Source organism: Protopterus annectens, chromosome 7.part0 (genome assembly GCF_019279795.1).
Source record: "Protopterus annectens isolate FY-2018-M chromosome 7.part0, PAN1.0, whole genome shotgun sequence".
NCBI classification, from domain to species: Eukaryota; Metazoa; Chordata; order Ceratodontiformes; family Protopteridae; genus Protopterus; species Protopterus annectens.
In genome coordinates this window covers 797,118,563-797,142,200 of record NC_056739.1, presented here as the reverse complement: position 1 = coordinate 797,142,200, position 23,638 = coordinate 797,118,563, and the positions used below count along the sequence as shown (strand labels likewise).

General features: G+C 40.2%; 1 protein-coding gene across 1 annotated transcript in view; it reads right to left on the bottom strand.

The window, feature by feature from the left end:
* Positions 1 to 12,803: 12,803 nt before the first annotated feature.
* DNAH2 (dynein axonemal heavy chain 2) overlaps positions 12,804 to 23,638 on the bottom strand; it is a 6,636,854-nt gene continuing 6,626,019 nt past the window's right edge. Inside the window, exon 88 of the mRNA XM_044077324.1 lies at positions 12,804 to 14,936. Coding sequence (XP_043933259.1) covers positions 14,782 to 14,936 — 155 coding nt within the window. The 3' untranslated portion in view covers positions 12,804 to 14,781. The remainder of the gene's footprint in view (positions 14,937 to 23,638) is intronic.

Genomic DNA, 23,638 nt, shown 5'->3' with positions numbered 1-23,638 from the left:
TTTTAATCAAATATAACAAGCTTTTTTTACACCTGAAAGCTGTACTAACGAATGTGTCAAGATTATGGGTCTATTCTTGGAATGTCAAATCTACATATGTACATACTGCTGGCATACATTGCTCAGTTTTTGTACTTGCACCTAATAGCCTCTCAACTGTATCACTCATCCACTGTCACTCAAAGTCTCAATGGATCCATTTGGTACAACCTATATGATAATCCATTTAGTACAACCTATATGATCTCAGCAACTAGACAAAATATTTTGGTCAAGGTCATTCCAGATTAACACCTCATTCCATTAGTCTACACCATTTGTTAAGGAGATCTCCTTACTGGGGACACCAGTTGATATAATGGTTAATGTCTTCACCTCCAGTGCAAAGGTACAAGATTAAATCCTGACCTCTGACTAATGCCTGTGTGGAGACTGTATGTCCACCCCACCACCAAAAAAAAAGAAAAAAAAAACAAACATGCTGAGTCCTTCCACCTCCAAATCACCCAAGAATGGAGTTGTGGGAAGCAGCACAGACTCAAGATGGTAGCTACAGGGGGAAGAGCTGTACAGACCAACCACTTTGGGCATCAACTGTGGTGTTTAGAAGACTGAAGATCACAGAAAATGGATCACAGCATGAGTATCTACTGGTAATAAGTGGGATGAGAATGTGGTCTACTCCGATCTACACCAGGGACTAGTGTTAACGATAGGAAGGGCGTATGTACAGTGGATATAAAAATTGTACACACCCCTTTATGCCAGGTTTTTGTGATATAAAAAATGAGACCACAATAAATAATTTCAAAACTTTCCCCACCTTTAATGTGACCTGTAACCTGCACAATTCAATTGAAAAACAAACAAATCTGTTAGGGGAAAAATATAAATAATAAAAAACATTCAATAAGCTGGTTGCATAAATGTGCACATCCTTGAACTAATATTTTGTTGAAGCACCTTTTGATTTAATTACAGCATTCAATCTTCTTGGGTAGGAGTCTATCAGTATGTCGCATCTTGACTTGGCAATATTGCAAAAGCGCTCCAAATCTTTCAGATTGTGAGGGCATCTGTTGTGCACAGCTCTCTTCAGGTCACCCCACAGATTTTATATTGGATTTAGGTCTGGGCTCTGGCTGGGCCATTGCAAAACTTTAATTTTCTTCTGTTGATTTGGATGTATGCTTGGGGGTCATTGTCATGCTGAAAGGTGAAATTCCTCTTCATCTTCAGTCTTCTAGAAAACACCTGAAGTTTTTGGGCCAAAAGTGACTAGTATTTAGAACTGTTCTTAATTCCCTCCACCTTGACGAAAACCCCAATTCCAGCTGAAGAAAAGCAACCCAAAGGATGATAATGCCACCACCAAGCTTTACCGTGGGGATGGTGTTTCTTTTGGTGATGCGAAGTGTTGTTTTTGCACCAAGCGTACCTTTTGGAATTGTGGCCAGAAAGTTCAACCTTGGTCTCATCAGACCATAACACATTTTCCCAGATACTTTTGGGAGACTTGATGTCTTGTTTTGCAAATTTTAGCTGTGCCTGAATGTTTTTCTGTGTAAGAAAAGGCTTTCATCTTGCAACCCTATCCCATAGCCCAGACATATGGATAATATGGGAGATTGTTGTCACATGTAGTACACAACCAGTACTTTGTCAGAAATTCCTGCAGCTCCTTCTGTGTTGCTGTAGGTCTCTTGGCAGCCTCCCTTGTCAGTTTTCGTCTAGTCTTTTCATCAGTTTTGATGACTGTCTTCACTGTGTTCCATGGTATGTCCAATGCTGTGGAAAATTTTTTGCACCTTTGTCCTGACTGATATCTTTCAACAATGAGATCCCTTTGATGCTCTGTAAGCTCTCTGCAAACCATGGCTTTTGCTGTTGCAGGCAACTGAGTAAATGTCAAGAAAATCCTACTAGGACAGTTGAACTTTATTTGAGGTTAATCAGAGTCTCTTTAATTGATGGCAGGTGTGTACCCACGAAAACTGAATTTTATAATTAAATCAAAAGGTGCTTCAACAAAGTATTAGTTTAACGGTGTGCACACTTATGCAACCAGCTTATTGTAAGTTTTTTATTTCTTATATTTATTCCCCTAACAGATTTGTTTGTTTTTCAAATGAATTGTTCAGGTTATAGGTCACATTAAAGGTGGGAAAAGTTTTGAAATAATTTATTGTGGTCTCATTTTTTATATCACAAAAACCTGGCATTTTAACAGGGGTGTGTACACTTTTTATATCCACTGTATTCCTATTGGCCAATGTGTACCCACCATAAAGCACATCAGTCCTGGGTCAATAAGCTACTGGCTAGCTTTTGTCCAGTTGTCTAGCTTGGGTTACCTGGGATAGCTGTGTTGAGCAAAAGCTAGACATAAACCAATCAACCTGCCAGACATGAACTAAGGGTTGCTACAATCAATGTAGGTTCACTGACAGGATGCAGTTTGGAAGTAGATGCCATGATGGGTAAGGAGGAGGCTGAACATCCTATATATCCAGAAGACATGATGAAAGGGGCAGTCCAGCAAAGCCAGTTGGCTTGGGATCCATAGACCACCACTCAGGAGGAGGACAAGCTAGAAATGGTGTGGGAATTGCGCTGAATGAGAGACTTCATAAGACAGTGAGGGATGCCATTAGAATTACTGACAGACTCATGGCAATTAGACTCCAGTGTAAGGACAGGATACTATTCATAATCTCAGCATATGCTTCACAGCAGGGTTGTGATGGTGAGGAAATGAGTGCTTTTAGACAACAGTTGCAGGATCTACTAAATAAAGCAGGATAACAGGAATTTGTGTTGTTAGTGGATGACCTGAATGCAGATATCAAGACAGAACAGGATATGAGGACTGCCTGGGTCCACATGGGTGAGGCAACAGGAATAAAGAAGGCAAGGTCTTTCTAGACTTCCGTCTGGCAATTGGTTTAATGGTGCCTACGACATGGTTCAGCAAGAGAGAGAGAGAGTCACAACATCACATACAAGACTGGCCCAACATGCAACTTGGGCAGAATTCATCCTAATAAGGAAAGGACACCTGGGGTAGAGTCAGTGACTGCAAAGTCATTTCCAGTGAAACAGTTGACCCACATCATAAATCATTGCTTGCTACAACAAAGATGCAAGCAATGATTTATGTTGTGGGTCAACTGTTTCACTGGAAATGAATCATTGCTTGCTATAACAAAGATGCAAGCAGTGGTCAGAGAAGGCTATCAGATCAACAGAGACTAGGCTGAAGACCTGGATGTTGACTGGACAGAAAGTACTACAGTTCAAGGAATTATTCAGGACTCTAGGACCTCAAAAAGAAGAGGGAATAGGTGGAGTTGAAGAAGAAGAAAGATACCACCTTAAAAGAGCATGTGTGAGGACTACAGAACAGATATGCAGCCAAGCCAGGTATAGAAATAAGGCACACATGCACAGCTGGTGGTATAAGTGTATTCCAATATTCCAGGAAGTCAACAAAAGAAAGGAGGAATGCAGGAAAAAGTGAGAGATAGAAAAGACGGACCAGGCTAGGAAGGAATACAGTGTGGCTAACAAAGGGGTTAAGAGAGGGGAGCTATATCACTTCCACGAAAAAACAACTACTCGAACACCTATCCATCGACCCCAATACATTGAGGAACAGCTGTTTTATCAAACGTTCACATCAGCAAACGTTTTTCCCAGGGCAAAGAACTCTTTAGCTGTCCAACATCCATAATTGCCCTTTTCCCTACTGTAATGCAATCTCGGAGTTGGTTCATTTAAGTACGGGGTGTGGGGGGTGCAATATCCCACACTGGGGATGGGGAGGCATAGCCCCCCCCATTTTGGTGGGTTAATGTACTGTGGTGTGTTGTATTGCTTGTCATGTTGGACAGTTAACTGTTTGGTCTGGGAAGTTTCACTTGTGTAGGTTCGATGAAAGGACCGTTCACTGTATTGATGTCGATAGATAGGTGTTTGAATACTTGTGTTTTCATAGAAGTGAGACAGACCCAAGAGAGGTGCTGCAATAGCAAAGAACAAGGCATCAGAGGAGAACTCTATCAGCTTCTGGAAAGTGACTCAGCAGATGGCACAAAGAAACAGTATCAGGTTGCAAGGCAAAGGCCTAAAAATAAAGAAGATAGTTAGATAAGCTTCATAAATGATGCCAGCAAAAACCTGCTCGCCAATTCACAGGGCATCAAAGGCAGATGGAAGAAGTACTTCCAGAAGCTTCTGTACAAAGAAAATCTCACTGAAGCTGTACTGCTCCAGCCACAGTGTATGATGAAAGAAGAGAAGGACCCACCCTAGAAGTAAGAACTGCACAAAGGAAAATGAAGTCAGGGAAAGCATTAAGCTCAGATGAAGTCACAGCAGATAAGATCAAGATGCTGGGTGAGAGAGAGAAAAAATGGCTCCTGAGGGTACTCATAGCAGTATGTAGAGAAAGGTGTATCCCAGATGACTAAAGAATAAGCATACTAGTGCCAGTGTCCATGAAAAAAGGGACATTCTCAACTATGGGTATTACAAAGGTATCAAACTCCTGTAACGCTTCATGAAATTCCTGGAGAGGTAATTGATAAAAGAATATGCAGAGTAGTAGAAAGCAAGATGGGAGATGCACAGTTCAGATTCATATCACAACTGATCCCATATTTGCTGTGAGACACATAGGTTCATAGGTGAATACTAGACTAACTGCCTTGAAGGGCCATTTTAAGGCTAGCCAGTAACCTGAGCTCAGAACCAAATCCCGTACCTTGTATCTATGAGGTTAAGACCTTAAGTATTATGTCAAATCCACCCCCTAAAACATGGCAATGGTGGGATTCATACCCATGCCCCCAAAGAGACTGGAGCTTTAATCCAGCACCTTAGACTGCTCAGCCATATTACCTCTGAGAGTATATAGCTGAGAAGAAGCTATAGCTGAGGAGAGAGTCCAAATAGACACTTATAGACTTGGAGAAAGCATATGAGAATGTCCCAAGAAAGCTGATTTGGGCAGTTCTGCTGTGGTTTGTAGTCAGAGAAACCTTGGTAGAATTAATGCAGGCTATGTACAAAGACCCAATGATTCAAGTATGACCAGTGCTCTTCTCACAGAGGGTTTCCCAGTGGGAGTGAGTGTTCATCAGGGTTCAGCTCTGAGCCCACTGTTTATACTGGTGATGGATTACATTATTAAACACCCTGGATGGCACAGATCAACAAATTTGCTGTATCCAGATGATTTGGCATTACAGTCCAGTAAAGGACAGGGGACTGGAATGTAAAACTGAAGGCACATGGGATGAAACTGAATACAGATAAGACAGCAATTGCAGCAAATTGGAGAAATCAGAAGAACCTGAGAATTATGATAGAACTGAAAAAGCTTCAGGTATCTGGGAGGGGTGGAAAGCTAGAAAAAGAGGGGCTGCAGCCAACTGGCATGGAATGTAAGGTGTAGTGTATAACAGAAGAATGCTAAAGAAGTTGAAAGGTAAGGTGTACAAAACAGTGGTGTGACCAGTATTACTGTACGGTACAGAAACCTAGGCACTAAAGGCAGAGCAACTGAAAAGCTATAGGTGATGGAAATGAAGTGCCTGAGATGAGTGGTAGGATGCACACTGTGGGACAGAAGAAAAAATGAAGACATCAGAGCAGAGGCCCAAGTATCTCTAACTGCAGAGAGGGTCAAAGAGAACAGAGCATGGTGGTTTAGGCACATGTGTAGAAAAGCAGAAGACAGTCTGGTCAAGAAGATTTGGGACAGACAGGAAGAAGGCAAGAGAAAACAAGGGTGTCCAGCAAAGAGGTGGAATAATTGTGTGAGAAGATGTGGCAGTCAGGCATGACTATTGAAGAAGGTAGGAGAGTGGCAGTGAATTGAAAGAAATGGTAACAGTTGACATGGCACTCCAACTCCATGCAGAAAATAGGGAAAAGGGGGTTGATGACGACCTTGTGATTTCATAAATTTAGCCCACTTTTTAAGAAGAGCACCTCCTAATTCTGTAAGTGTATCCCAATTGTTAAGGACCTCACCTCGTTATTTCACAAGTCTCTCACTGTTGTTATTAAGGAGATGACCTTATTTCTTGCATCCGTCTCACTTGTTATGGAACTCATTTCCTTATTTCAGCAGTCTATCCTACTTGAGATCACCTTATTACACAAATCTCTCTCACTTATTATGGAGATCAAGCAGTTCTTATTCCATTATCCCACTTTTTAAGGCATGCACCTCTTTAGCCAGGTGTCTGTTACACTTGTATTCAGCCCAGCATTTTGCTAGCTAGAGCTGCTGCCTTGTACTTCTCTTCAGATTAGCTCACCATAATAGTGGTAAGTAGCCCAATTCGTTTTCTTGGACAGGTGACTGGAGTTTGACCTCACCCAGCGCTTGTACCCAGTATGTGGATAATGATTCCTTAGGCAGCATGCCCAGCACCTGGATAATTATTCCTTAGGTGGAACAACCAGTACCTGGATAATTCTTCCTTAGGTGGAACATCCAGTTCCTTGGTAATAATGCTTTACATGGAAAGGCCACTACCTGGATACTTTCTCCTGAGAAAAAGCACCCAGTACCTAAATAATTATTCCTTAGGTAAAGCACCCAGTATCTGGATAACTATTATTTAGGTGAAGCACTCAGTTACTATGCATTTATTGGTATAAACTTCATGTGTCATATGCTAACACAAGCTGCTAGCCTAAATTATTTTAATAGACTGGCTACCACTTTCTGACTTGGCAGTGTCAATGTCTCAGCAAGTATAGCACTCACATTCAGTGTTAAGAAGATAAGAAGGCTGTTGGCTCTGTCCTCACATCCACCATCTGTTTTGAATCAAGTTTCATTAGGGGTACTTCAGTGCAGCATGGGGGTAGCATCCTTCAAGCACAGACATTAAACTAAGATCTATCTGTGTCAGCTGAATGTAGTACAGATGAATATGAATTCATTGACACTTCAAAACCAAAGTCAAACCCAGCTATACTCCTTGGCTTACTGTCTATACCAGATCACTCATGCAAAAAAATGAGAAGGCTTGAACAACTTACCTAAAACATAAGACTCACAATAATTTATAGCATTTCAAAGCACTGTGTAACATTGTAAAGAAACAGGTTAATTGAGACAAAAAAACAATTCTATGCATGACCACAAAATCAGCACAAATCCAGTCCAAAAGTCTTTTGGCACTCCATCAAAAAAATCCTAAACCTAGGAAGTCAGTTCTCCCCCCCAACCCTACTGTGATAGTACCTCCCCTGACATAGCAACTCAGTTTAACTCTTACTTTACTGATAGCATAGCTTCTATCACTAACAAATTCCCTCCATCTCCCTCTACTCCCTCTCAGCCTCCTATTATCTGTCACACATTTTTCCTTCAACCAATTCCTACTTCCTTCATCAAATCCCTCCTGTTCAAGCTCAATCCATGTTCCCCTTCTGCAGATATTTTTCCTAACAAATTCCTAAAAATGTCTGCTGACTCAATTGCCTACCCAGTCTCACTAATATTTAATAGCTCTATCAAGGAGGCTTATGTCGCTCCCTGTGGAACAAATCCTTCCACCTTCCTCACCTTAAAGGAGGCTGTGCATGGAAATCTCTAACTATAGGCCAATTACTATTCTTTCACCACTATCAACAATTCTAGAAAAATATATCCATAAACAACTGAATCAATACCTACTTGACAATAATAATCTCTCTCCCACCCAACATGTATTCAGACCAGCATGCAGCGCTAGCACTACTCTACTATCCTTTAATGACACTGTCAACAAAGTTTGTGACTCAGGAAACTTTGTCTCTTCTCTATTCTTAGATCTATCCAAAGCCTTTGATACTGTCTCCCACCCCCAATTCTTACCCAAACTATCTCTTCTTGGCTTAACTGAAACATCCTTACAATGGTTCACTAGCTATCTCTCTAACAGATATCAATCCGGCAAACGGAACTCTAACTTCTCTCCCTATTTACTTGTTAGCACTGGTGTACCCCGAAGCTAAATACTACAGCCACTCCTCTTCAACATTTTTATTAACCATCTTAATACTGCCACCAAACAAGCCTCTCTAATTCAATATGCCAACAACTCTACATTAATCATCTCCACCAGGAATCTTTCTCATCTACACAGCTTAACTCAAGGAGCATTCAATTCTATTGAGTCTTGCTCACCAACCACCATCTACTACTTAACCCCCAAAAAACTAAACTTCTATTTTTACCAAAACACAGACACCTCTAACTTTGCTATTACTTCTCTGAACAACACTTCAATCAATGTGGTTTCACATACAAAATTGTTAGGTGCAACTATTGACAACAGTCTTAGGTTTGACCTACATATCAGCAATTATATAAAAAATAATCAAAAATTGGGCATGTATAGGGCTAAGAAATTAAACTCCACAAGAATATCCCTTGCCATCACCTATTGCTTACTCTCCCTTCTCTATGCTTCAGCTATCCTAACCAATCTTTACTCTTCCCTCAAAGCAAAACTTAGTCAATGTTATAATAAAATAGCTAAATTTGCCACAGGGCAGGCAGACTACTCTCACCACTGCTCTGCTCTCAAGTCGGTAAATTGGCTCGAAATACCTGACCTTCTCAACTTTAATCAACTAACATTAACTCACAAAATACTGTACAACTCCTTGTCATGAAAGGAGATAAAGCCAGACCAGCTATCTGGAATTTTGTAAATAATTATGTCATTTGTGAATGTCAACATGATTCATATGCTTGTGTTACAAATATATTAGAACTGTATGTTATGTGTATCTCAAACTGCTGGTGCGGAAGTGTGTGTTGAACAGGGTTTGTACAGTACTGAGCTTAAAGATGTATCCACAGTGTACCCTACTGGATTAGAACAGAAATGTATATACACTACTGTAACTGTTTAGATGTATATATTTTAACAATGGAAACTGAAACACAAGAAGTTAACTTCAGACAAATAGCTGAAAATTTAAATTACTTTATGACCACATATTAAAAAGATGTTATCTCTCAGTTTCAGTGCAGTAACAGACAAAATGCCTGGAACTAGAAGTGTTTATTGTTTTATGACTTTCAGGATCTGCCTTAGATCGAAGGAAAAAAAAACCTTGTTTATGTATTTACACAGGTAGATGCTAAATGATGTTGTTTTTGAGCCTGAGAAATGACATCCGATGACAAGGAATTATGTCATTCTGCAAGTATCCCAGCAGTAATATTTGTGATATTAATTTAAGAACTCTCCGAGAGAGATATCATTTTGTATTTTGTCTTTGACCTGACAAGAAGACCCATTCACCACACACTTGCCTTACTCTGTAAGTAAGTTAACTAGGGTACAGTATAATTCTCTTAGATACAGTCAGGAATGTATAAAAACTTAATTTACATGTTTTCTTTATTTATTTGAGACTGTCCTGCAATGTTGTTTTAAATATTTCCTGTGATTTTGAACTCTGATGTAACTGTGATTATATACTGTTTTCCTGTTCATTGTTTATTATTAAATATATTTAAACCTTTCATTGTGGCTGATATTTGTGAGAAATATTTAAATTCTGAGAGTACTTGCATATTTATTTGGTGACCCTGTGTAGGCCACTCCTAATAGCCTTGCTTTTGGTCAAACTACCATTTGTATTGATAGTAACATTACACAGTACGATTGGACACCCTTTGTTAAGGGTCTTAAAGTAGCTGATAAGGACATGGCTGGTGGCAGTGAAAACTACCTTATAGTCTGGGCAAAAGGAAGTGTAGCTAGTAAACCTGTGCCAGCCTTTCCCAGGTGTGTGTGTAAAACAAACTTCTATGAGTGTGTGTGTGTTAGATACTTGGGCAGGGACACAAAGCACTGGTTGGACAAACAGGGTGCTGGAGGTCTTGGCCTGGCCACTCAGCTGAGATCTGAACTCTATAGCTATGCCAGTGGGGAGTCTTTCTGTGGATCTGGAGAAAGAGGGAGAAACTGGCCCCAGACTGACTGTGGTCTCTGTGTGCTCTTAAGGGAAATTATACTTTACTCTGTGTGTGTGTGTGTGTGTGTGTGTGTGTGTGTGTGTGTGTGTGTGTGTGTGTGTGTGTGTGTGTGTGTGTACTTGTCATCCTCCCATTTTTAATTTCTCCAAGTTTTTGGGGTTTCTAATACCATGACGGGAATGGCCCCACTCCTAAGTCAAAATACAATTAAAGTTCATGAAATTAGTATTGTTTCACTCTTTGATGTTAGCCAAAAGTGCTCTTTGCAGCACCCGCAATGTGCCCAGTAATGACTCCTCCTGCAATTCGTATGGTGTTACATGAACTGGTGCTAGTGGTGAGGATTGAGGCTCCCTGATTACTGGGCCAGTGTTGGAGCGTCACACTCCTCATTTTCGTAAACTACATTATCACTACTTCAACAGTATATTCCATCTCATGACCTCTCACAAGTATCTACTATATATTTACAAACCTCAAATATCTAATGGGATTAGTCTGTCTTCTCAATGTGTTGCCAAATCATGGAGTAGCATTCCAGATGTAATCAGACTTATACCCCACTACTATTCCTTCAAGTCTAGACTGAAAGAACATCTAACCAATAACTGGATCTGCCCTTGCTCCTTGCCATCATAGTACTCTTTTCTAGCCCCTTCTTCCCCACTCTTAATAGATTTTCTCTTAATATATCCTACTTACCTTCCTGCATTACCTACTTTCTAGCCTCACTTCTCATTAATTCCTTAACCTTCTAATGTTCTTTCTTAGTATTATTACACTAACCTTTATCTATCCCAGAATTTATTACTGACATTTACTACCTAGTTCTCCGACCAGAAAAATGATATGGCTTTTACAGCCTATTACTTACTCTGTTATTTATTTTTCATGCATTATGTAACATATATATTAGGAACTCTCTTCTATCTTGTATAATAATGTATGGTCAACTTTATTGCTTGCCTTATATTTTGCTTATTTTCTTTTATTATATTCACAAATTGTACTACTTTGTTATTGTCTTAATATTTGTAACCATTGTTCAATTTTTTTTTAATTCTGTTTAATGTGTGCTGTGGAGCTTTTGTCCCTGGACCTCCACTGAAAATGGGCTCATACTCAGTTGAACTTTCCCAATAAACAAATGTCAAATAAATAAATACTGCAACTTGTCAATTGCAATAGCAATACTTTGTGGGTAACATAACAGATGTGGTTTGATCTGTCTGAAGTATGTCTGTGTAATGTACATGCATAGATATGTGTGTGTGTGTGTGTGTGTGTGTGTGTGTGTGTGTGTGTGTACGTCAAGACAAACTGCATGTGTTACAGGGGCTCACCTAGAGGACACTTCCTGTTCAACAATGACATATCAGGTAGTTATAATATTATACAAGTAGACAGCAACTTGTGCCCTAATACTGCACTTTGCAGCTGCACTGTAATTTGCAGGAGGCAGATCAGGTGGACAATATAGCCAATTCTGAATTTATCAGGACCATTATTTAACTTGTATAGATCATGTGGATATGTACTGCATGCAAGCTGTCTGATGCACAGTAACATATCACTTTGCATGGCTGTTTCACTTTTGGCACCACTCTGACTATACTGTTTGCCTGTCATTCTCAAAGTTTCTTAGTCTGTCTTATTCACTAGTTTTCCCTCAACACACTGCTGTGTATCTTAGGCCCTCCTCACTGTAGTGTCTCTCTCAGGCTATGCTCAGTTCTGATAACCTGAGCTCCACTCCTCAATTTCTCATTGCACTGTACGAATTGCAAGCACATACATTAGTATTACACAGTATGCAGTAGGTCTTTGAATCCCAAAAGGACAAATACAAATGTAAGATTATGGGAAGTAATTTTACACCACACACAGAAGAGAAACAAAAGTCAAGGTATAAAAATTTAATTTATAATAAATAATACATTATGTCTAGAAGCCAGCACTTATCAATGTTTAGCACAGTGAAGCTAAAACTTTGGGTTTAATGTCATATCTTAGGGTTTACCTAGCATCTTCAGTAGTTACAACTTCTGCAACCGAAGCCTGAACATAAATTAGAATATACAGGTACTCCGTCAGGTTCACAGATATCTTATTTAACTCAGCCCACATTGTTCAGGTGGAGGAAGACATTTTTATTTATTTATTATGAGGGCACTGAACTGATTCCAACAGACTCTTTCTAGGCATGACCTAGGCCATGCAGCACAGTATCAGACAGTGCCTTCATACACAATCTGATGAAATACAGCAGTTACATAGACTGTGACACGTAACACCCTTCACATTTGGTGCATTCTAACTTATTTTCAGGAAATGCCCAGTACTTAGTAAATACAGCATCCATATAATGGGCAATAATTCAGAAGGCTGTTACATTTCTAATTCAGAAGACCTACCATATTCCAGTGACTTAACTTCCTTCACAAATGCAGTCAGTAGTAAAGCTGGGTTACTTAGCTGTGCATTATAAATTCTATGGAAGAGGATCTCAGATGCACAATGCTGTGTGGTAGAAACAATCCTCAATATATACTTGTGAGGCATACCTCTCAACTGTACAGATTTTCCCAGAATGTCCAGATTTTTGCCTCATTTTATGATCAGTTTTTCATAAAACTGTGTTTTTCTGGCAAATTAGTGGCAAATCATTAAAGACCAAAGTTAGAAAATAATGACAGACATTTGAGTTTCAGACTTCATACCCTTCAGAAAATTCATGCTAATGCAAAACCTGTTATTCTATCAACTTTCTAAGAGCAATATTTAGAAAGTGTCCCTATTTTTGGGTCTTTGTCCCACTTTTATATATATGGCTTTGTCCAGATTTCTTGCTCTAAGAGGTTGAGAGGTATGAAGTGAGGTAGTGTAAGGATGAAAGGCTTCTCATACAGAGCAATAACATATGACAATCACTTAGGTGTACACAGCAGCAGTGAAGTAGGGAGGGGAATGAAGTATACAGTACATAGAAATGAGGAGAGGACTTAGGCTTACACAGTAATGTGGGGAGGGGAATAAAAGTATACAGTACATTAAACTGTGGAGAGGACTTAGGCTTAGGCAGTAGTAAAAAGGGAAGGGGGCTGCAGATGTAAATGTCTGTGAGGTTTTAAGGAACTTGGATGCAGAGTACTATAAGGTGAAAAGGATTCCTACACTGTGAAAAGTAAGCAAGAAGTAACACAGCACTGAAGTGAAGAGTGGGCAAATGCTGCAATATATGCATCAGTGAGAAGTGGGTGGGTCTTTCAGCCAATGCAGTGGAGTCAGCTATAAATATGCAGTGAGATTCCCAACCGGAACTTAAGTGTACAAGAGGATAGTATTATAAATGTTCAGATATGACAACCAGTGAGAAGTTAAGTAATCTAGTCTGCAAGATTAATATACATTTAAGGGCTGATCTGTGCACAACACTACAGCAGTGTTGTGCTTTTGGTGCACAATGTAATTTGAAACTTAGGAGGGAAGTTTAGGTTATTGGCACTGAACATAGCCTCAGAGAGACACTAGAGTGAAAGCAGTTTAAGTTATAGAGCAAAGTGTTGAGAAAATTTATTGAATAAGACAGGTAAAGAAACTGTGAGAGGGGCAGGTGTACAACAGTCAGAAACAAATGTGTTATATACACAGAAAGTGAGCTTGATAACTCATAGAAGTGTCAAGGACAAAAGCTGCAGGAAAGCAGATTCATGGATACTGTGCAATGAATTGTAAGTACACTTAGGAGAATAGAGCTATAAGAATAGGGGACTGAGTCTGTAATACAATATACAATGCAAGAGAAATTAAAAAGTTTAGATGTGCAGTGTCCAAACAGCTTGGTAACAGACTCAGGTGTATAATGCAGTAATCTAGGTAACAGACAGCAGTATATACACAGTGCAGTGAAAGGGATAGTAAACTTGGATGTGGAGTGCACTGAACTACAGAAAATATCTGCCTAGTAAGAGGTACTGAGTATTTGTATATACACAAAGAGACAGAAAGGACTCAGATGTGCATTGCAGTGACAGAGGCAGATGAACTGGTTGTGCAGTGCAGTGCAGTGCAGTGACGGGTGTAAGGCACTACTGTAATTAGCATATGGTGGACTTGGGTATGCAATGCAATGAGCTAGTGAAGGAAAAGGATTTGGGGCATAATGTATCTCTATGAGGTGGGCAGGAGTATTTCTTATAATGAAGTAAAATAGTGACAGAAGTTGGATGTGCACTGAACTAAGGCTAGGATACAGAACAGGATAGGAGAATAGGTAAATTAAATGTATTGGGTGATAATGAGATGTAGGGGACTGAGTAGCACACAAAAGTTGGGAAACTGGCATATAGAGGGTAGGGATTATAAAATGTTGACAGTGTACTTGAATCTTATTGAAAAATAAATGCCGTGTTTGGCTCACATGTTCATGGAAAGGTATATGATAAATTTTGAATACTTAACACCGGTGCAGAAAGTTAAACATTGTTAGCACCATAAACAAATGTTACCCTCAACGAATATATAACATATTCTTATTAAAAGACATAACTAAAGTTATATTTATGGTACATGAAGGACTGGTCATTTCACAAATAAAATTAGTTAAACTTTAACAGCCAACAAAAATGAAGAACATTTATTTCAAATGTGCTTAATTTCCAAGGAAGTGCACATTAAAGGAAGTAAATTTTTGGTGTACACCTGTGTTAATCTGAATGGTACTAGAAATGAAGTCTAAGTTATGATCAGGATGCTACACTTATTTTGTGATGAAAACTTCAGTTATCAAGACTCATCAACAGTGCTGTTCCTCGCTTAATCCAGTGGTCTGGTGGCATAAGACCAGACTTGAGATCCACACCAACCACGAAGGAAGCTCTGCCAGTTGTGCCAGCCCGATCTGGGAAATAATAGCAAGGGCAGGAGTACATACCTAGAAAAAAAACAAGAGAAACTGTTAGACTAGCAGTGCTGCAACATATGTATCATTTTCTACAGTACCCCCCCCCCCCCCCCCCGGTTCCACTTCTTGCTCCTCAGAACACAATAAGGAATGCACCAGTTACTTGCTTGTACACAGTTTGTCCAGCTAAGTGCAGAAGTGAATGCCACTACACGCTGGAAGTATAATCCTGTACTGGTTAGTAAGTGAGCCAGACTATACATTACTGGTGATTTATGGTGAGAACACACCCACATTACATGTAAAGATCCTGTCAGCTATCACCTCTAGTAAAACAGTTCTAAGCTGAAAAGATGGAGCTAGGAATGGGACCATCAATTACAAACCTATCAGTATTACCTCTACCTTACGTATACTAAAAGAAGGATTATAGAAAAAAATATATAATTAAGTTGTGATGAGAAACAGCATACCCGTCAACATGTTCTGTTGCAGGTCCTTCAGACAAGCAAAGCAGACAATGTTCTTGGAATATGTGAACAAAGCTCTAGATGAAGGTTTGAACACAGACACTATATTTCAATTTACAAAATATTTTCAATCCCAGTGGCTACACTACCTTTATTAAAATAAGGAAACTACATTCTGACTAACCGCATAGTTAGGGAGTGCATATAGGATAGGGAGAATGTAACAGGATAAAGGTACTGTGGAAGGAGTGCCATACAGGAATCAAATTTAGGACCTACCTTTTAATTAAATCTTTATTTTATAACGTTTAGGAGATAAATTCTGGTAAAATATTCAGGTAACTTAAAATTAGCCAAGATTGTAATGATAGGTTCATAGGTTGGTACTAGGCTATCAGCCCTAGGGCCTATACAAGTCTAGCCATAACAATTCCCTGGATATTTCTTCCCACAATATTTACTTCCCTGGACCCCTGTCTAGCAGGGCGATTGACATGATCCCCGAGGTGAATTTCCTCTCTCCCATCCAATCGTTAAGGTTCCTTTTGAAGAGGACCAAGGAGGCGCTCTGCTTGACATGTATGGGCAGTCTATTCCAGAGTCTGGAGAGTCTCTGGGTCAGGAACCTAACCCTCCAGCATGTTTTGTTCATTGTGATGACAAGGTTTAGATCCCTGGAGCATGTGGCTCTGAGGGATTGGGATTTCTTTAAGTGAAGCATGTCCAACTGCTCAGGGTTTGACATGGCCTTGTATGTTAAGCAGAGATCACCTCTGAGTAAACGATATGCCACAGAGTATAACTAGAGTTTTTTTAGACGGTCAGCATATGGCATCTGCTTTAGGCCTGTGATTCTTTTAGTGAGGTATTTCTGCGGCCTTTCCAGCTGTTGCAGATGTCTTGTGAGGTACATACCAAATGGGGCGTTGTACTCTATAATGGGTCTAATGAGGGATGAGTACAGTGGGACAATGACCTCCTTTTTTCTGGATGAAAAGCCCTTAGTGATTAGGTGTGCCACATAGAAGGATTTCCTGACTGTTGTGGTGATGTGGTTATCAAAGGTGAGACCACTGTCCACCTGTGTCCCTAGGTCTCTCATCACACTTTCTCTATTTAGTGTACTGCCACCTATGTGGTAATTCACGGGTACATGTTTTTTCCCAAAGGGGATAACTATACATGTCTTGGCATTAAGCTTGAGCCCATGGCTCTGGCACCAAGTATCTGTTTCTGTAAGGCCCTTTTGTAGAATATCCACATAATTTGGGGATTCAATAATGGTTCCCAGTTTGCAGTCATCTGCGAACTTTGTTGGCCAGAGTCCCTTAGTGTTGGCCTGTATGTCACAGAAGTAGATGCCAAACAAGAGCGGTCCCAGGACTGAACCCTGTGGTACTCCACTTGTCACCTGTCTGAAGCTGGATTTGGAGTCGGCTACTTTTACAGTCTAGGTTCTGTCTGTAAGCCAGTTGGCAACCTATTGAGTGACATAGGGATTTATGCCCAGCTTAGTAAGTTTATCTATGATTCTAGAGTGGGGGATGGTGTCGAATTACTCTGACAGATATTTACAAATTACTACCTACACTTTGTATGAACAGTTAGGTTCATTGAATGTTACAATGTATGCAGTCCAGGAGACCATTAAAGTCACTAGCCCAAATTCTTAATTGCCCTAAAGCACCATCAGGTTAAGTGACTTGCTCAATGTTATACATTAGGTAAATGAGGAGAGAAAGATTCAAACCCTGTACTCTTTTTTACACCTTTATTGAATTATCACTTGTAACACAGGCAAACTTACAGTTACATGAAACTAGTCAAATCATATTAATAAGTTCACATTTATTGAGAGCTTCCCTGTGCCTGGCTTGGACACCTGTGGCTACAAGACCTTGGGCTAATCTAAAGCCATCTGTGGAACTACAAAGCTGACACAGTTTTTTTTTGCACTTTAAGTATCTCAGTGCTATTTAACAGTTCTGTGCTACATTTACTGATTTGTTTGAATTTATTACTGTTTTTCAGTCTGCACTTGTTAAAGAAATGCCATATTTTACTCACTGTACTGATTTTAGATCATTTTAACAGTATTGTGATACTTCTTAACCTCCTCTGATACTGCAAAAGGTTTTCTGAGTTTTCCAAAGTTCTCCTGGGCTTGCCAAAATATTTCTAAGCTTTGCAAAGTTTTTCTATATTTGCAAAAGTCCTCCTATGTTTGCATACATTTTTCTGTATTTGGAAACTTTTCTCAGGGTTTGTGAACTATTTCCAAAAAATCCAGATACTGCAAGAGTTCTACCTTTTGTTGTAAAGTATTTGTTACTGCATTTGAGCTCAAAACCAGTTCATTTTACATTGAGAGGTTTTTCTGCACTCTGATGGGAGTAGAGGGCTGATTCAACCCATCTTTGTTGGAAGCTGCTGGTGGAAGGCTTATTGTGTGTTTGTCTGACTGACGTGAGGGCTCAACTGTACAAAAGGCTTTCATCCTGCTGGTATTTCTGCATTTGGGAACATTTCTCAGGGTTGTGAATTTACTAAAGCATTTGTTACTGCACTTAAGCTCAAAACCAGTTTGTTTTACATTAAGAGTGTTTTTTTCTGAACTCTGGTGGGAGCAGAGAATTGATTCAACCCATTTAATTTGGGAACTGCTGGTGGAAGGCTTATTGCATGTTTATTTGATTGGCCTGAGGGCTTAATTGTGTAAAAGTCGTTCATCCTCCTGGTATAAAAGCCTTGTGTTTGTGCTATGCACAAACATGATTAACCATGCTTTATATATTAAGCAAATCTTACCAATTTAAAATTCTCTATAGGAAACACTCTCCATAGTCTCCCACTGGTTACAGCTGATCAAAGAGTTGCCAGTTTGCAAAGAGGGAAGCATCACTGCAGGTCATTTAACAGTATACTACTAAACACTCGCACTTAGACCTTTAAGTAACTCACCCCTACTCCTTCCCATCTAGTAAGGATCTGGTATAATGGATAGGCGCTTTCCTGTCATCTCTGTTTCTGGCCTGGTGGATATGGGAATCCTGAGGCAGTGTAGTAACTGCCTCATGTTCACTGACAACCATTTAATTTTCGAATATACAAACAGTGTGTGAGAGATGGAGATACACAATGTCACTGGAGGCAAAGGTCACACAGACACACACACACACACACACACACACACACACACACACACACACACACACACACACACACACACACACAATGCACATGAGGATCAGTGTTATACCCAAAACATTCATTACAAACACTAAGGAACAAACACACAGATCCACATATTCAAAGCTACTCATGTGTAATCGAACTAAACCTCTAAGACCTCCTAAAAGCATCTCTTAGTGGCCTTGTGCACATTCAAAAAAGCAGTTCACACAACACAACTCTGAAAATCACAGTTGGACAGCTATCAAGCCTATAAGGCAACACACTACACAGTCAAACATTCTAGTCATTGGGGATTCCACTGTGACATTCCAATGTTCCCCTTACCAGGCTGAACACGGAGAAGATCACAGTGATCTGTATGTCTGGAGACAGGATCTGCCAGATCATGCATGCACTTAGGTCTTTAAACTGGCTATCATTTTGATCCCCCTCAGCTCAGGATAAAACAAAGGGAGGAGGTGTTTCAGTGTTAATAAAGGACAAGTACACTGCTAGACTGGTCCAACAAAATGACTCGCTTGTGCTGCTCCATGTTCAACTAACCATAGGTGCAACCCCCTATCATATCCTTGCCAGCTACAAATTCCCTAACATGAGTCTGGAAAACCACACCTCCTACTTAAACCTTTTGGGATCTTTTAACATTCAGCCTAACACCATAATTATGGATGACTTCAACTACCTCTCCATAAACTGAGATTTTATATGGCCCATAATTCACTTGCTCTGAGATTTCTGGACTTTGTCAATGCAAACACCCTGGAGCAACTAGTCAGCTCCCCATCTAGAGGCAAAAATATCCTAGACCTAGTACTCAAGAACATGGGTGATGCTGCCCCTCCCAAGCATTAACTCCTCCCTGTTAAGATCTGACCACAAAATGATCTGCAATAGTATTAAAACTAACCTAGAATCCCCATCAAACTCCAAACCTGTTAAGAACTTTGCTAAGGCCTATCACCTCAAACAAAATGAGAGCTTATAAACCTTCCAAGCCCCTCCTAACCCAGATGACACTGAGGCCTACTCTGAGCTGGACACTAAAGCACTGTACAACCACATTCATAGCTGCAGAGAGGAAGCAGTACCTGTCCGAGTCAAACCTATGATTTCTCACAAAAATAAACCCCTAACATAAATAGGCTATTCAACAAAAGGAAAAAGAATCCTCAACAAAGCCAAGAAGGAACTAACAAAACAGTGCAAAGACACTCACCTGTCTAAACAAAAAATTTGAAAGCAGATTAAATCTGCAAAAGCAAACTATGAGCCAAAGATAGCCTCCCAGGTGAAAGATAACCATAAGGATGTTTTAATTATGTTCATAACTTCAGGTGAACTGCTCAGCAATATGCCAAGTTAATCACGAACTGCAACATTTAAACTCAGCCTGAAACTCTAGCAAACCTGCTGGCTGACAAGTTCAGTTCAAACTTCTCTCCCCCATTACCTCCTACCATACCCAAAGAAATACCCACAACCATCCCCCTACAGGTCCATTACAAGGGAACAGGTCTTTACTGTGCTCGCTAAAGCCAAAAACACAGCCTCCATGGGTCCCGATAACATTCCAGGATAGTTCTTAAATCACTTAAAACAAAATCTATCAGGGCCACTAGAAACCCTCTTTAACCACAACCTCTGGATGGGCTTTGTCCCAGAGGAATGGAGGATTGCAACAGTCATCCCTCTGTACAAGGGGGGCCCTCATCAACTGACCCAGAGAACTACAGACTCATAAGCTTGACCAGTCTTATCTTCAAAGCCATGGAGAGAATGATCATGGATCTAATCAATAACAAGACAGGAACTCTCCATACTCTGGACCAAACCCAATTTGGCTTTGTCAAGGTCTTGCATGTTCAATCTGGTGGATTTCTTGAGAAAGTCACCAGGGCCCTGGATAAGGTATAACTCACAACTGTATAGATTTTCCCAGAATGTCCAGATTACTGCCTCATATTTTTGGTCAGTTTTTCATAAAATTGTGTTTTTTTAGCAAATCATTAAAGAGTGTCAGGAAAAGTCAGAAAAAAAGTCAGACATTTCAGTTTCAGACTTCATACTCTTTAGAAAATTCATACTATTGCAAAACCTGTTATTCTATCAACTTTTTAAGTTTGTAAGAGCAATATTTAAAAATTGTTCCTATTTTTGGGCCTTTGTCCCCCCATTATTTATTGCCATGTCCAGATTTCTTGCTCTAAGAGGTTGAGAGGTATGGATGAGGGTAAAATGGAAGACACTGTCTATTTAGACCTGGCCAAAGCTTTCAACACAATCTCCTACTTGGGGATCACAGATAAACTACTGAGTTATTCATAAATCCCTACACCATCAAATGGATAGCAAACTAGCTCACTGACAGGACACCTGCTGTCCAGATAGGTGAATCCATGTGCAATAAGAAACCTGTTATATTGGTGTCCCACAGGGCTCAGTACTGGAACACCTCCTGTTTGTTATATACTTCTCTGAACTGAAGGCCAATGTGGGGGGGGGGGTTATCTCTGGCTCACCAAGTTTGTCAATGACTGTAAGCTGGGAACAATCAATGAATCCTCAAATGATGCTGACATCCTATAAACAGGCCTATACATGATAAATGACTGGTGCCAAATCCATGGTCTGAAAATAAATGTGTAATCATACCCTTCTGTAACTCGGATATCTCGGCAAATTATAATATTGATAGCACACCCCTAAATGTAGACCCAGTGGTGAGGAACCTAGGAACACAGATGGACAGTAATCTTAACTTTGACCAACAGGTAGCTATGGTAGTGAGGAAGTCCTTCTGTGTGGCTCAACATGTAAGTAAAGGCATGGCATCAAGATCAAAGCAAGTCATATTGCCATTGTACTTGGCCTTCATCAGGCCCACAATGCTCCTTTTTGCAATTACCAAAACCAGTCACTTACACCAACTGGAGTGGCCCCATAGGTTTATTTATTTATTTTTATTTAACATTTGTTTTACTGGGAAAGTCCGACTTGGAACTAAGCCAATTTTCAGCAGTGTCCCGGGGAGAATGCTCCAGATGCATGTCTTTATACCATTTCTCACTAAAAAAGTACAAAGCATGACACGTCTTATGCAGACCAACTACAGGCCCCATCCATTTACTCCATCTTATATCATTTATTGAGAGGTGACTTATGCCTGACCTACAAGGCATTCTCTGATTCAGCCCTGATGAAAATGCTACATATTGTCAAGAAAGATTATACAAGAGTTATGCATTCCATGGACCTGAACCTTATTTTTGACTCTAACAGAACTTGCTGGAGAGAGAGATTTGTATCTCAAAGGCTACCTCGTTTATGGAATAAACTTCCCATCTTTGTAAAACAAAGTCTGTCCCTCATTCTCTTCAAAAAGAATTTGGATAAATGGATGGGGAACTGTAAATTCGCTCCCAGGATACTGCCCATGTCCCTTAAGGACACAGGCAGTCTGTAAAATGACTCAGGGGTTCAAATTAAAAGACCCACTACCCTGAGGGGAATTAAGATATAATACTGTCATATCCTGGGTATTACTGACTAGGCTTCTAAAGGCTCTTGTGTCATTAGCTTAGTAATCACCTATGAACAAATATTATAGGATATATAACAAAATATGTGCTGTATCAAACCCTGTACTATTGGCACAGGATGCAGCTCGTTAAGTCAGAGCTTTAGTGCTCCATGCTAACTGCTAAACTAAAGCATAAGGCCCCAAGGGGATTTAAACCCGCAACCTATTATACTATGCCCTTCCGCATTACTGTTGCAGTAGTCTTTACAAAAGGAAGAGTACAAAAGCAACAACAACAACAGTACAACAGGTAGGACTTGGTTCCCCCTTGTTTGTTGATGTACCAGACTACTGACATGTCTGATTGAATAGCAATTGTCCCTGATGGAAGGATGGATTGAAATGCTTGCAATGCTAGAAGCACTGCCCTCAGTTCTAGGACATTGATATGCAGGTGGGCCTCTATGTCTGACCAAGTACCTCGGACAGTCTTCCCTTGGTAAAGCCCCTCCCCCCATCAGGGAAGCGTCCTTAGTCACTGTGGCCCTGGGCTGTTGTGGGCAAAAGGGGCGACTCCATAATTGTTCGTCTGGCTTCATCCACCGCATTAAGTCCCATTTGCATCGCTGAGTTATTCGTATTTGAAAGGACAAGGGATGTTGTAAGGGATACCACTGTGTTAGAAGGAGCCATTGGAGAATTTTCATCTTTAGAGTTTGCCAAGGGTACTATGATAATTGATGCTGCCATGGAACCAAGAAGTTGAAGAACTGTTCGAGCTGGGACTAGGCTTTGACAGAGTATCACCCGGATTTGAAATCTTTTCCTGTGTAATCTGTGGTCCGGGAGAGAGACTAGTCAAGCATTTGTGTTGAAAATCACTCCGATAAACTCTAAAGATTGAGAGGGAATCAGGTTGCACTTTCCCCAATTTATTGAGATTCCCAGAGATTCTGCTAGTCTGAGTGTGTAGTTTAGTGCTATCGACAGTAGGCACCTCGTGGGGGCGGTGAGGAGCCAATTGTCTAGATATGGAAACACCCAGAAGCCTTGTACTCTCAAGTGAGCTGTTACCACTGCCATGCTCTTGAACACTCTGGGGGCTGTAGAGAGTCTGAAAGGGAGCACGCAGAACTGAAAGTGATTGCTTCCTAGCCGGAAACGAAGTAATCGTCTGGCGCATTTGTCCATTTTTATGTGGTAATATGCATCCTGAAGCTCTACTGAGTACATTCAGTCATCTTTCTCCAAGAAAGGAAGGATAGACTTAACCGTGATCATCCAGAATTTTTCTTGTTTGACAAATTTGTTTAGGATGCTGAGATCCAGAATTGGTCTCCAGTCCCCTGCATTTTTTGGCACTAAAAACAATCTTGAGTAGAATTCGGATCCTATCTGGTCTAGTGGGACTGTCTGGATGACTCTTTTTTGAAGCAGCTTTTGAATTTTTAGCGCTGCTGTTTCCCTTTGAGTGGGTGGAACATCAGGAATTCGATTTGGTAACTTTGGGTAAAGATTGAATGGGCCGTGGTATCCTCTGGTTATGA